This window comes from Oncorhynchus mykiss, chromosome 6 (genome assembly GCF_057628025.1).
Source record: "Oncorhynchus mykiss isolate SJ-2025 chromosome 6, ASM5762802v1, whole genome shotgun sequence".
Classification (NCBI taxonomy): Eukaryota; Metazoa; Chordata; class Actinopteri; order Salmoniformes; family Salmonidae; genus Oncorhynchus; species Oncorhynchus mykiss.
Window position 1 is genome coordinate 46,380,406 of NC_143027.1, and position 15,873 is coordinate 46,396,278.

The following is a 15,873-nucleotide window of genomic DNA, read 5'->3' on the forward strand; positions in this document are numbered from 1 at the left end:
CTGTTTCAGTAGCACTAGTCACGGTTGAAATTGTCTTGCAGTCATTAATGTAGCTAATTACTTCACAAATTCAAGTAGGCCTTGACAAGGGCTGCATATCAACTGCAATAATTTATGGAATCTGCCCTTTTTTTTCAACTCTTACTGACAATAAAGTTTATATATCCATGGCAAATAATTTGAAATATGCATGTCCCCTCTTACTAACGTTCCATCGTTGTTGCATTAGGTAGGCCTATTTGTTCAAATGTTTCCCTTTATGATGATGGTCGGGATCTGTTAGTGGTAGTTTTGTGATAACTGCACTGTCATTTAAAATATTGTGAACAAAAACAACCAAATTTTGTTTTCAGTAAGGGGTTTTGTTCTTAGCGTTTTACCATTGAATTTTAAAACGTTCACAACCCTATAATATACTCTACCCTACACATGCTACCCACTGGCACACACTGGTTGAAACAACAGTGTTTCCAGTTCCTTTCAATTAAATGATGTTGAACCAACGCGGAATAGACGTTGAATTGACGTCTGCCCAGTGGGTATATTCTGCTACACTCCTATCCTCTAATATACTTATTGTACTATTTCACCCTGTAGTATGTACATGTTTCAATCATGTTCTGTAAAATTGTCTTACTGTCTACTTCAAATCTACAGTTGAAGTCCGAAGTTTACATACACTTAGGTTGGAGTCATTAAAACTCGTTTTTTCAACCACTCCACAAATTTCTTGCTAACAAACTATAGTTTTGGCAAGTCGGTTAGGACATCTGCTTTGTGCATGAGTCATTTTTCCAACAATTGTTTACAGAAAGATTATTTCTCTTATTATTCACTGTATCACAATTCTAGTGGGTCAGAGGTTTACATAGACTAAGTTGACTGTGCCTTTAAACAGCTTGGAACATTCCAGAAAATGATGTGATAGCTTTAGAAGCTTCTGATAGGCTAATTGACATCATTTGAGTCAGTTGGAGGTGTACCTGTGGATGTATTTTAAGGCCTACCTTCAAACTCGGTGCCTATTTGCTTGACATCATGGGAAAATCAAAAGAAATCAGCCAAGACCTCAGAAAAGAATGTGTAGACCTCCACAAGTCTGGTTCATCCTTGGGCGCAATTTCCAAACGCCTGAAGGTACCACATTCTGTACAAACAATAGTACGCAAGTATAAACACCATGGGACCATGCAGCCATCATACCGCTCAGGAAGGAGACACGTTCTGTCTCCTAGAGATTAATGTACTTTGGTGCGAAAAGTGCAAATCAATCCCAGAACAACAGCAAAGGACCTTGTGAAGATGCAGGTACAAAAGTATTTATAGCCACAGTAAAACAAGTCCTATATCAACATAACTTGAAAGGCCGCTCAGCAAGGAAGAAGCCACTGCTCCAAAACCTCCATAAAAGCCAGACTTCGGTTTGCAACTGCACATGGGGACAAATATCGTACTTTTTGGAGAAATGTCCTCTGGTCTGATGAAACAAAAATAGAACTGCTTGGCCATAATGACCATCGTTATGTTTGGAGGAAAAAGGGGGAGGCTTGCAAGCCAAAGAACACCATCCCAACCGTGAAGACCGGGGGTTGCAGCATCATGTGGTGGGGGTGCTTTGCTGCAGGAGGGACTGGTGCACTTCACAAAATTGATGGCAACATGAGGAAGGAAAATGATGTAGATATATTGAAGCAACATCTCAAGACATCTTCAAAATGAAAAATAAAAGAGAGCCGTACACTCTAGGAGATCAGAAGCTAAAATGTTATTTGAAACGACAGCCAAGCAGCCAAGCTGTCTTCATCAGGGTATGATCACAAACACTGCGGGATGACTCGTTTATGTAGTGTCAAAAGACACAGGTGTCTGTAATCATGGCCAAGAGTGGCCTAATATATTTGGTTAATTATCAAATATTAAAATGGCATACAAAGAACAGCATACAAACAACAAATGGATAGCATACGATCATAAATACATTTTTGACTACACAAGCTTACAAACAATTACAATGGCAAAGTCACAATAATCACAAGAATGGCTTCAGATCAAAGTCTACGTTGAGACCGAAGGGATCAAGGGTCTTTAAGTTAAAGATCCAGGCAGCCTCTCGTTTTAACAATAAATTATCAAGGTCACCCCCTCTCCTGACATGTTCGATGCCAATATAACGCAGAGACGAAATCGAGTGGCCTGCCTCCAAGAAGTGGGCCTCAACTGGGTAAGTTAAGTTTTTCCACCTAATGGTGCTACGATGCTCTGAGATACATACTTTTAATTCGCGCTTTGTTTTATCCACATAATTTTTACCACAAGGACAAGTTATAAGATAAATAACTGCCTTAGTGGAGCACATAATAACCCCTTTGATTGGGATCGATTTCCCTGTTTGTGGGTGTTTGAAGTATCTACATTTATAAGTGCCATTGCATTGAGCACAGCCATTACATTTGTAATTTCCATCCAGTAGGGGCGCAAATAGACGTTGTTCAGGAATATCTTGGGGTGGTAAATCAGAGAGTACCAATTGGTCTCTGAGATTTCTGCCCCGCGAGAATACGACCAAGGGAAGGTCCGAAAACAAATGACAGAGACTTTAATCGGATTTTAGAATGTGCCAATGTTTGTGAACGATTCCCTTAATTTGTTCAGACCGCTTTGAATAGCGAGCGGGTAGTTAGAACACAAGAATACGTCTTTTTGCAAGACTGACCTTGAAAAAAAATGGATCTTCCAAATGGACAATGACCCCAAGCATACTTCCAAAGTTGTGAAAAAATGGCTTCAGGAAAACAAAGTCAAGGTATTGGAGTGGCCATCACAAAGCCCTGACCTCAATCCCATTGAAAATGTGTGGGCAGAACTGAAAAGGCGTGTGTGAGCAAGGAGGCCAACAAACCTGACTCAGTTACACCAGCTCTGTCAGGAGGAATGGGCCAAAATTCACTCAACTTATTGTGGGAAGCTTATGGAAGGCTACCCGAAACATTTGACCCAAGTTAGACAATTTAAAGGCAATGCTACCAAATACTAATTGAGTGTATGTAAACTTCTGACCCACTGGGAATGTGATGAAAGAAATAAAAGCCTAAATGAATCACTCTCTACTATTATTCTGACATTTCACATTCTTAAAATAAAGTGGTGATCCTAATTGACCTTAAAGAGGGAATTTTTACTAGGATTAAATGTCAGGAATTGTGAAAAACTGAGTTTAAATGTATTTGGCTAAAGTGTATGTGAACTTCCAACTGTATAGCATATTCACTGTTCTTTCCTTTCAAGCTATTTCTGTATACTTCTGTGTACTAGTCCATCTTAACTATTTCCCTTGGTACTACTATACTTAGTCTAGTTTCTTCATACTGTACTCAGCCTTTTCTATCACTTTTAAGATGGTGAAAAGTGTTTTGCTCTATTTCTATTTTGCTCTTAGTCCTGTGTTGTGAGCATGCTCACTGTGTGTGAATCCTTCTACCACTGGTGCTCTACAGCTCGGTTCTTCTTTCTTTTCTTTCTTTGTTTTTGTTTTTGTTTCTGCTTCCTCTCTGTACACCAAGATCCATCATGTGTCTCTTTTAGCTGGACTGGACGGAGATGGACCTTGATCTCCATGACGACCGCATGTCATACCTGTCAGCCATGTCAGCCGACTACCTGAGCATGGACAGCCGATTGGCCAGCGACTACGATGACACGGCGGATGAGGGTGGGGCTTACACGGATAACGAGCTGGACAACGAGCCGGCTGACCAACTGCACGTGTCCGCTATCAGCCGCTCCTCTGAGCCCGTGCTGGCAGAGGAGGTTAGAGATACATAGCGATACACACACACACACACACACACACACACACACACACACACACACACACACACACACACACACACATGCATAGTTAATAACACTCACATACAGCCCATAAGCAGCCCATGTAGCCCATGTATTGTGATCTTCTAACCTCACAGCCTTGGTGCTATGCAGAGTTGTAAGAATCTATTCTACCCTCTACAGTTCAAACACATAATTACACCTATGATATTCCCAGTCCAATCTAGGCCGACATGACCAACATCAATACCATCTGGTTAGCATTTGTTTGGGTTGTTTCAGGAATAACCAATGTGTCAGATGCACTTTAGCAAAACAGTTTTCTAAATAGAGGCCATTCAGCACTATGATAATAGCCCTCCCAAAGGCCTGTGGCCAGTTTCTCTCTAGTACAGTAGTTAAAAACAGACTGGAAACACACTAGGGAACTGTATGATTTTTTATATTTGTGCAAGGATCTTAACATCTGTGTGTGTCCCAGGGTAGGAGTGTATAACAATAGGCTACTAACTGCATGTACAGTATTACTTCCTCTTCGCCCCTTAGTAACCAGATGCCTTGACAATTGCTTCTATGCACCTGGTTTATGCAGATGTCACCTCTTGGCCCTTTTGAATGCAAAAGAGACACAACCCCTCTATCATTAAAACATGACCCTTTAATAATCAGCACGGTTGACCCTTGACCCAGCCTGTGAACCTGCATGGTACTTCCTGTTGACCCTGTCCTATGTGTGTATATTTGTGTTTTTGGGGTCAGATCCTGCGCAGGTGTAGTCCAGAGATCCGTGGTCGTGTCAGGAGGGTGGGCAGCAGGGAGGTGCTCAGCAGCGCCAGCCCACCCCCCGCGTTTGTACCTGACCCCCCCAAGGTGAGAGACAGACACACACACACACATATACAAATTCCTCTTAGATTCACTTTTACCATCTTTCGAACATGAAGTCAACCGGTAGTGAGCATCAGATTTTTAGGCAACTGCATGGTTTTTGGCGTAGATAAGTACAAGATCTCCGGTGGCTTTCAAACATCCACTTACATTTGAATGTTTGAAACCCCCCACCACCCCTTAGCTCTTTAACTAAATCAGAACTAGCAAACTACCCTTCTCTCTGAAGAATGGTCTGATCTGGAGAAACCACACCCACCACGGCTTGGATTCCTCCAACGGCAGTCCACTCTGGTACCTAATTAGCAATAAGTAACTCCCAAAATTCCTTGTGGAGGGTCCTGCGTTCGTGAAACCTCATGGTCATTAATAGTATTGTGAACCTTTGTCTGTTGAACAGATATTCTAGAGTAATATAGGCTACCTGTGTTTTGAACTCTTACAGTGTTGTAGAGAAATAGGTGTCCGTGGTTTTGGTCAGTGTTGTCTATCAAAATGTGGTATTCAACATTGTCTTCTGTTATGAATGTGTTTGGGAAAGTACAACTTGAAGCTTCTTTTATGTTGTAAATCAATAGTGAGGTAATGAGGGCGGAAGCCTAAAGTTAAGGATTTATTGTTTCAAGCGTTTTTCTAGTCACAAATCTACTATTCATGTACAGAAATGTTTGGTGTGCGGATCTGTGACTAACCAAGTTTGGTCCCCATAGAAATAGAATGACTTCATTGACTGAATCGAATCAAAATGATTTGATTCATTCTAATTCTATGCTGGTCCACCCCCCACCCCACCCCCCGCCTCCCTCCCTCCCTCCCCCTCAAGGTAAAGCTGCTGTTCAGGGATGAGGTAGTCCCTCCCATAGGGTCATACGAGCCCCCCCCCAGCCGAGGCTACGACTCCCACTCCTCCAGCCCTGCCAGCGACCCCCCTCCTCTCCCTCGCACCCTTAACTCATTTGGCAAGGCCAAGCCACTGGCACCTCCCCCCATCGCTGTCAAACCTTCCTATAATACCCAGGACACCACCCGCAGCACGGCCCCAAACACAGCGGCCTTTAGGGGTCCGGAGGAGCCAGGGGACAGCCCTGAGGACCCCAGCCTCAAGTCGTTCCTGGGGAAGATCAAGGCCTTTGAGAAGATGGACCACTTTGCACGCACTCAGAGGATGCTGGAACTGCAGGAGGCCCAGAACGCCAGGGTGGGTGGGTGGATGTGTGTGCGTGCATGCGTCTCTGAATGTGTGTTTGTGTGTGTGTGTGCACCTCTGAATGTGTGTGTGAGAGAGAAAGAGTGTGTGCCTGCTAGTCTGTTGTCATCAAAGCATCATACTAATGTCTGTCTCTGGCCAGTTGGAGATAGCTCAGAAGCACCCAGACATCTATGCTGTCCCTGTGAAGACCCAGAAACTGGATCACAGCCGGCCTCAGCCTATAGGGTAGGAACTCAACATGGGAGGGTTTTTACCCATTCGTACCGTGAGTGTGTTGTGTTATGTCTGTCCGCTCTCCGTTGTACTCTATATTCATCTGCGTGTGGGGATTTTCACTGAATATATTGTGTGTCTTTGTGTATTGCACATTAATGTGTGTGTGTCTGTGTGTTCATGCGTGTACGTGTGTGTGTGTGTGTGTGTGCGCCTGTGTGTGTGTTCAGTTCCAGCTCGCGTCCTGAGCCCCAGACCCCTCCCTCCAAGCTGCCATACTCTGAGAGTTGTGGGTTCTACCCCAGCGAAGAGGAAGAGGAAGAGTACCGACGCCAGCTGGCAGACCACACCAAGAGAGGCTACTACCAGACCAACAACCAGAAATACCAGGACACAGAACTTTAGACTATGCTACCAACAGCCATAAAATACCAGGACACTGAATGAAGTGTAGCACTACTACGTGCCCACCTACCTACCCTACCACACCCACCTACCTACCCTACCACACTAAACTGTAGTGCCCCTTCTCTCCTGGACCCCCGACTACCCTTAACACCCTAAAGTAACAAGACACAGGGCTGGTTGACAGAGACACCCACACACTGCTGAGCCTTGCTCTGATTGACTCAGTTCAGCGCACACAAACGCACACTCTCAATTCCACTGGGACTCTGCCCCCCTCCCTTGACCCTGCACCAATACGCTGCTGACTCGGAAGCTGGCCAGTTTTAAGTTTTTCTTAAAACCGCTTTTTTGCTTCAAAAAGTGGATAGTTACCTCACTGTCTTTGTTATTATTCTTGTTTAATTTCTATTTGCTTGTTTGGTTGAGTTAGTTTTTGTTACACCGATCTGTGTTATTGTTACACCAATCTGTGTTATTGTTACATCGATCTGTGTTATTGTTACACCGATCTGTGTTATTGTTACATCGATCTGTGTTATTGTTACACCGATCTGTGTTACTGTTACACCGATCTGTGTTACTGTTATACCGATCTGTGTTACTGTTATACCGATCTGTGTTACTGTTATACCGATCTGTGTTACTGTTACACCGATCTGTGTTACTGTTACACCGATCTGTGTTATTGTTACACCGATCTGTGTTATTGTTACACCGATATGTGTTATTGTTATACCGATCTGTGTTATTGTTACACCGATCTGTGTTACTGTTACACCGATCTGTGTTATTGTTATGATCCATTTAATCAGGATGTTATTTCTTGCCTATGCAACTCCTTCAGTTTGCTGCCTGCAGAGCAACTGAAACCTATTACCACGAGTCCCTCTCTGCACTCCACAAGAACCTTAAACCTTACGAGTCCTCCAAGCTGTATCTTCTTCTCGTTACTCCTTTCCTTTTGTACTATATCCAACATTATAACCAGCTGTCTCCAAACTATTTTAAAAGGTCACATATATATTATTATATATACAATGTCTGGTGTTTATACTCCTCCATCTTTGCATTCCTTCCTATATGATCGTGTGTGTGTGTGTGTGTGTGTGTGTGTGTGTGTGTATACATACTATATATATATATGAGAGAGATCGAGAGAGCGAACGAAAGAGGCAATATATTATATATACAATACACTGGAATGTAAGATTTTTTTAAGTGCCTTTTACTTTATGAATAACATAATGAGGTTTGGGGACATCTGACCATGCATGGCACCCCTGTCCCCTGGACCACACCACTCTGCTGCTCTCAAGCTTTTAGGGAAAACAGGGAACAAGAGACACCAAAACCTTAATACTGTCCCCACTGTACCGTCCCTCCATCCGTCCCTTTGTCCTCCACAACGATAATATCCGTGACCAGTCCTGTCCCCCAGAGACATGTTCAACATGGGAACAGCATTTAATCAAAACCGCCTCCTGAGTGGCGCAGCGGTCTAAGGCACTGCATCGCAGTGCTAGAGGCGTCACTACAGACCCGGGTTCGATTCCAGGCTGTGTCGCAGCCTGCCGCGACTGGGAAACCCATGAGACGGCGCACATTGGCCTAGTGTCGTCCGGGTTAGGGGAGGGTTTGGCTGGCCGGGATGTCCTTGTCCCATCTTGCTCTAGCGACTCCTGGTGGCGGGCCGGGCGCATGCATGCTCACTTCGGGTCGCCAGTTTGTACGGCTGGCTTCCGGGTTAAGCGAGGAGTGTGTCAAGAAGCAGTGCGGTTCGGAGGTCGCATGGCTCTCGACCTTCTCAACCTCCGTACGGGAGTTGCAGCAATGGGACAAGACTGTAACTACTAATTGGACATCACGAAATTGGGGGGGAATGTTTTCCGAGTTTCCTGGGTATGATAAAATGTATGAGAATAAATTCAATGTGCGGAAACAAAAAGAAACTGATCAGTAATATAACTCAAACATGATCTTTCAAAAGAGGAAGGTCATTTTTGTTTTATTAACCACGGAAACCTGGATAACGGTTTTGATTGAATAGCAACCCAGATCAGGTGGTTTCAGAGAGGAGGTTTGATGTAGGAGACGTGTGATTGGTTGATATGTATGTCAGTCATTTCTGTTGTGGAGTCTGTCATGTCGGCTGTCGTCGTCTCTGTTACACTGTTGATGTGTTTCTACATGTTATTACATGCTTGATTGTATCTCAGTTCACACTATACCTCCAGTGGGTTATAAGTGCTTATGATTGAACACACAGTATTAAAGAGAGAGAAACAGAGAGAGAGAGAAACAGATAGAGAGAGGAATGACTGGACAATGTCTGCTTTGGGTCTTTCATGTAGTTTTATCTTACAACACCAAATAAAAGAAAGTCTTTCATTGACCGAGTGGAGAAAACACTGGCTTTATTTTCTGTTCACATTGTCCTTTTCAACATGGTTCATGCAGCTATGGTGGATGTGTAACCCGGCCAGTACAGCTTGGGTCTGATTGGCTCAGTCGTGTTAAGGTTATTTTATGTGTGTGATACTGTGGCTACCTAAACGATCACTTTGTATTTGACTGACTGGGGGATTGGTGTTTATTTTGTTGTACACTTAGTTACTCATCGTGCCTCGAGCGTTGGCAAGCTGCAAATCATCTACCACATTAACATAAACGTTAATAGGAAACAGTCCTACTGTGGACACGTTATGGATACCAGGTCCCCTGATACTGCTGTTACATAACATCACCACCAGGGGGGGGGGTTGATCTGGCTCTTCAGGAGAGGCCTAGGAAAGTAACCATCCACCATCCTTCCACTTCAAATACAGGCCAGAGGTTGGTTATTTATATATATATTTATATATATATATATATATATATATATATATATATATATATATATATATATATATATATATATATATATATATAAAACCAACCTATATACAGTGCCTTGCGAAAGTATTCGGCCCCCTTGAACTTTGCGACCTTTTGCCACATTTCAGGCTTCAAACATAAAGAAATAAAACTGTATTTTTTTGTGAAGAATCAACAACAAGTGGGACACAATCATGAAGTGGAACGACATTTATTGGATATTTCAAACTTTTTTAACAAATCATAAACTGAAAAATTGGGCGTGCAAAATTATTCAGCCCCTTTACTTTCAGTGCAGAAAACTCTCTCCAGAAGTTCAGTGAGGATCTCAGAATGATCCATTGTTGACCTAAATGACTAATGATGATAAATACAATCCACCTGTGTGTAATCAAGTCTCAGTATAAATGCACCTGCACTGTGATAGTCTCAGAGGTCCGTTAAAAGCGCAGAGAGCATCATGAAGAACAAGGAACACACCAGGCAGGTCCGAGATACTGTTGTGAAGAAGTTTAAAGCCGGATTTGGATACAAAAAGATTTCCCAAGCTTGAAACATCCCAAGGAGCACTGTGCAAGCGATAATATTGAAATGGAAGGAGTATCAGACCACTGAAAATCTACCAAGACCTGGCCGTCCCTCTAAACTTTCAGCTCATACAAGGAGAAGACTGATCAGAGATGCAGCCAAGAGGCCCATGATCACTCTGGATGAACTGCAGAGATCTACAGCTGAGGTGGGAGACTCTGTCCATAGGACAACAATCAGTCGTATATTGCACAAATCTGGCCTTTATGGAAGAGTGGCAAGAAGAAAGCCATTTCTTAAAGATATCCATAAAAAGTGTTGTTTAAAGTTTGCCACAAGCCACCTGGGAGACACACCAAACATGTGGAAGAAGGTGCTCTGGGCAGATGAAACCAAAATTGAACTTTTTGGCAACAATGCAAAACGTTATGTTTGGCGTAAAAGCAACACAGCTCATCACCCTGAACACACCATCCCCACTGTCAAACATGGTGGTGGCAGCATCATGGTTTGGGCCTGCTTTTCTTCAGCAGGGACAGGGAAGATGGTTAAAATTGATGGGAAGATGGATGGAGCCAAATACAGGACCATTCTGTAAAGAAAACCTGATGGAGTCTGCAAAAGACCTGAGACTGGGACGGAGATTTGTCTTCCAACAAGACAATGATCCAAAACATAAAGCAAAATCTACAATGGAATGGTTCAAAAATAAACATATCCAGGTGTTAGAATGGCCAAGTCAAAGTCCAGACCTGAATCCAATCGAGAATCTGTGGAAAGAACTGAAAACTGCTGTTCACAAATGCTCTCCATCCAACCTCACTGAGCTTGAGCTGTTTTGCAAGGAGGAATGGGAAAAAATGTCAGTCTCTCGATGTGCAAAACTGATAGAGACATACCCCAAGCGACTTACAGCTGTAATCGCAGAAAAAGGTGGCGCTACAAAGTATTAACTTAAGGGGGCTGAATAATTTTGCACGCCCAATTTTTCAGTTTTTGATTTGTTAAAAAAGTTTGAAATATCCAATAAATGTCGTTCCACTTCATGATTGTGTCCCACTTGTTGTTGATTCTTCACAAAAAAATACAGTTTTATATCTTTATGTTTGAAGCCTGAAATGTGGCAAAAGGTTGCAAAGTTCAAGGGGGCCGAATACTTTTGCAAGGCACTGTATATATATATATATATATATATATACACAGTTGAAGTTTCCATACACCTTAGCCTAATACATTTAAACTCAGTTTTTCACAATTCCTGACATTTAATCCAAGTAAAAATTTCCTGTCTTAGGTCAGTTAGGATCACCACTTTATTTTAAGAATGTGAAATGTCAGAATAAAAGTAGAGAGAATGATTTATTTCAGCTTTTATTTCTTTCATCACATTCCCAAACATAACGATGGTCATTATGGCCAAACAGTTCTATTTTTGTTTCATCAGACCAGAGGACATTTCTCCAAAATGTACCATCTTTGTCCCCATGTGCAGTTGCAAACCGTAGTCTGGCTTTTTTATGGTGGTTTTGGAGCAGTGGCTTATTCCTTGCTGAGCGGCCTTTCAGGTTATGTCGATATAGGACTCGTTTTACTGTGGCTATTTGTACCTGTTTCCTCCAGAATCTTCACAAGGTCCTTTGCTGTTGTTCTTGGATTGATTTGCACTTTTCGCACCAAGGTACGTTAATCTCTAGGAGACAGAACGCGTCTCCTTCCCGAGCGGTATGACGGCTGCCTGATCCCATGGTGTTTATACTTGTGTACTATTGGTTGTACAGATAAATAGGCATTGAGTTTGAAGGTAGACCTTGAAATACATCCACAGGTACACCTCCAATTGACTCAAATTATGTCAATTAGCCTAACAGAAGCTTCTAAAGCCATGACATAATTTTCTGGAATTTTCCAAACTGTTTAAAGGCACAGTCAACTTAGTCTATGTCCTGACCTACTGGAATTGTGAAATAATCTGTCCGTAAACAATTGTTGTAAAAATGACTTATGTCATGCACAAAGCAGGTGTCCTAACTGACTGGCCAAAACTATAGTTTGTGAATAAGAAATTTGTGGAGTGGTTGAAAAACTAGTTTTAATGACTCCAACCTAAGTGTATGTAAACCTCCAACTTCAACTGTAGACATATATATATATATATACAGTGTCAAGAAAAAATATGTGAACCCTTTGAAGTTACTTGGATTACTGTATAAATTAGTCATAAATCTTAGTAACAACAATAGACAAAAACATAGTGTGCTTAAACTAATAACACACAAATGATTGTATTTTTCTTGTCTATATTGAATACATCATTTAAACATTCACACTGTAGGTCAAATCTACACTGGAGTTGCTTACCAAGAAGACAGTGAATGTTCCTGAGTGGCCGAGTTACAGTTTTGACTTTAATCTACTTGAAAATCTATGGCAAGACCTGAAAATGGTTCTTTCACAATAATCAACAACCAATTTGACAGAGCTTGAAGAATTTTGAAAAGAATAATGGGCAAATTTTGCACAATCCAGGTGTGTAAAGCTCTTGTAGACTCACTGTAATCGCTGCCAAAGGTGCTTCTACAAAGTATTGACTCGGGTGTAAATACTAATGTAAATTAGATATTTCTGTATTTGACATTCACAAAATGTTCAAACATTTCAAAAAATCTGTTTTCACTTTGTCGTTATGGGGTATTGTGTGTAGATGGGTGAGATTAACAAAATATTTAATAAATTTTTTAATTCAGCTGTAACAACAAAATGTGGAATTAGTCAAGAGGTATGAATACTTTATAACTTACTAATAAATCATCTGATTGGCTAAGAATAAAAACTGGTATGGTACAACAACCACATGAGCTGGTTGAAACATGAAATGTCAGAAAAATAAATAAAAAATTATTTGAATCCAAAGATTGAAGTGGGCTTAATGGGTATACTTACCCTACATCAGGGATAGGCAACATTGATGGGAGTGGGGGCCACAACAAATGTATGTTGCCCATCCCTGCCCTACATCATGACCAAGCACAAGGTGGATGCAGGTGAGCTACGCTGAATCTCCAAGCTTGCACCATATTGCTTTGAGATCAAACACATTCCAGGAAAGCAATGTTGTGCCCAACGCGCTGAGCAGGGACCCGTTTGTGAAGCCACCGAGTCATCGACTCTTGTCCGAGCCGTATTTGGACCTGCTTAGGAAAGTGTGTGATGTGGAAGATGGATGTGTGCAGGATGCATTCCACCAGACATGTCAGCCGCAAGTCCTAGGATAACTCCTCCCTGAGTGTGTCTGCGGATGTGTCCTTGTCTGAGGATGGCGTGTCAGTCTTACTCTCCTCTCATGAAGACTGGGAGTCTGTGTCTCAACAGAGAGCTGCTTTGTTAGTGGACCACATGAGCACCCAGCTAGCCAATACACACTCCCCTCCTTGTCCGTAGAAGAGCTCAAGCAACAACATGATGCCTCCATCTTCACAGTAATCCACTATGTTGAGAGGAAGTGCAGACCAGCCAAACGTAAGCATCACAATGACAACCAGCTCGCTCGGAAGAATCTGAAACAATGGGAAATGCTCACACTGGTTAATGATATATTGTACAGAGTTTCCAATGATCCACTTAACAAGAGCGAGCGATTCCATACGTCCTACCTGAGACTTTGAGGAAGGAGGCCTTGCCTGGTGGCCAGCCACACACCGTCTCCCTCGCCCGTCAGAGGTTTTTATGGCACGTAATAGAGAAAGACGTCCGCAACTATGTCAAGACCTGTCAAAGGTGTGTCCTCAGCAAGACCCCAGAGCCCACAGCAAGAGCCCCACCGGAGAGCATCAAGACTACTGCCCCACTGGAACTTGTATGCATCGACTTCTGGTCTGCTGAAGACAACCAGAACAAGTCTGTGGATGTCCTAGTGATTAGTGATCACTTCACCAAGATGGCACATGCATTCCCCTGCTGGGACCAGACAGCAACGGAAGTTTGAAGAAGCTTTGGGACAACTTCTTCTGTGTCTATGGATTTCCTACCCATCTCCACTCAGACCAGAGAGCCAATTTCCAAAGTGAATTCATCGCCGAACTCCTGGAGTTGGCCTGTGTCAAGAAGTCTTGTACCTCCGCCAATCATCCTACGGAGGGCAGTGGCGTGGAGAGGTTAAACAGAACACTAGGCAACATGCTGATATCCTTGCCCCCAAAGTCAAAGCAGAAGTGGCCCCAGATGATCCAGAACATGACCTTTGTGTACAATTGTACTGCTCATGAGACCACTGGCTTTGCACCCTTCTACTGGATGTTTCAGAGAGTACCTAGGCTGCCTGTTGACCAGATCTTCAAGAACTTCTTTCAGGACAAGGCTGTCTGTGGCTACGATGTCTATGTGAAGACCCTGGTGAGCAACCTCCAGTCTGTTATGCTCCAAGCTCAGAAGAACTCTGCAGTGGAACAGAGACACCAGTCTGACCAGCACAACAAGAAAGTCAAAGCCAGCCTCGCTCCATTGGTGACCAAGTAATTGTGGATAACAAGGGATGCAGAGGAAAACGCAAGCTTGCCGACAAATGGGAACCAGACGTTTACACTGTTGTGGCTTCAAAGCCTGGACTCCACATCTACAAGATCTGGGGTCATAGTGGAAATGAGAAGGTGGTGCAGAGAAACTTTCTGCTCCAAGTAAACTTCTTCCCCTTGGATGAGACACAGGATATGTCAGACCACAGCTTCAAGAGCGACAACAGTATGGGAAGTGACACCCATGTGACTGATGTGCCTGATGTATTGATGTGGTTTTGAGCAATATATTATGACACCCTTTGACGTCACCTTTGGTATATGTGTGGCAATGGCGGAACAACATTAAAACTTGTTGACCATGATTTGTGGCCATGTTTGTCTCTGCTCGCTGTAACCAACAAAGTAATTACACCTAAGACTGAAGCTTCTGGTGTTCAACAGTGCAGTCTTCAGCTGAAGACACTGGCAGCCTCAGCCCAAGTAACCCACAGATGAAACATTCACCTCAGATGAGCTTCCTGTGGCTGGTGCTACTGGTGCTGGTGACCCTTCATCCCCCTCCTCTTTCCTTGCCCCTCAATGCCCTCCTGCCCATGAACAACCTAGGAAGAGCCCCCATGCAGGCAGTCACCCCCCTTCTAAGTTTGGGAGGGTTATCAAGCCAGTGTGTAGACTGATAGTCTATGGTAGAACAAATTGTAGACACTAAAGGACAATGTTAGGAAAAAGTACCCTGTTATTGATAAGGGAATAAACTTAGATGTTGAGAAGTTTTAGTTCACAACAAAAGTATAGGTTTGGCCTTAGTCCTCATTTTTCAATAGAGAGTGCTTAGACCTGCACAATCTCTATTCTCTCAACCTTTTATTAGGTAGCTATTTAGCTGATATATTCCAGTGAGTGGTTTGGTAAAACGTAGGGCCTGTATATACGAAGTCATTACAAGTATTTTTCTTTTATTTTCATACTCTCCAGAGGTTTGCGTAATTCAACATGTTGTATAATTACACAACATTTCAATAGTTCCATGCCTGATATTACTGCCTGATATTTCTGTACATTCCTTTTGTTGTTGTAAGTGCCCTTTTTAACATTGCACACTCCCTTCTGCATTCCCCCTCAAACATCCCCTGCCCCCCTTAACTCTTCGCTATCTACTACTGTACCCACGTGGAAGGTAGGGTACTGAAAAATTGTCCCATGAAAATCATAATCAGGCCTATATGTTAAAACACTTACAATGAGTTTATATGGTCACTGACAGTGTATTATAATATGGACTCCCACCAATATATTGAGATATTCATGTATTTCGGTAATTTATTCAAATTGTATCTGTTGATTTGTGAATGTTGTACATGCTAGCTAGCTACTGTACTTTCTACTGTAGGCTACATGTCGTCATTGGGC

At 42.7% G+C, this 15,873-nt stretch overlaps 1 protein-coding gene across 5 annotated transcripts in view; it reads left to right on the forward strand.

Moving 5' to 3' along the window:
- The window catches only part of LOC110526042 (tight junction protein 2), a 126,399-nt gene extending 117,456 nt beyond the window's left edge, over window positions 1-8,943 (forward strand). For 3 of the 5 annotated variants that reach the window (XM_090238028.1, XM_036980247.2, XM_036980248.2), the window contains exons 19-23: window positions 3,583-3,807; window positions 4,591-4,701; window positions 5,543-5,917; window positions 6,069-6,154; window positions 6,373-8,943. In XM_090238028.1, coding sequence (XP_090094154.1) covers window positions 3,583-3,807; window positions 4,591-4,701; window positions 5,543-5,917; window positions 6,069-6,154; window positions 6,373-6,547 — 972 coding nt within the window. In that variant the 3' untranslated portion in view covers window positions 6,548-8,943. Of the gene's footprint in view, window positions 1-3,560; window positions 3,808-4,590; window positions 4,702-5,542; window positions 5,922-6,068; window positions 6,155-6,372 lie in introns of all 5 variants that reach the window. The other 2 variants (XR_016496702.1, XM_090238027.1) reach the window with 2 other exon arrangements.
- Window positions 8,944-15,873: the final 6,930 nt, after the last annotated feature.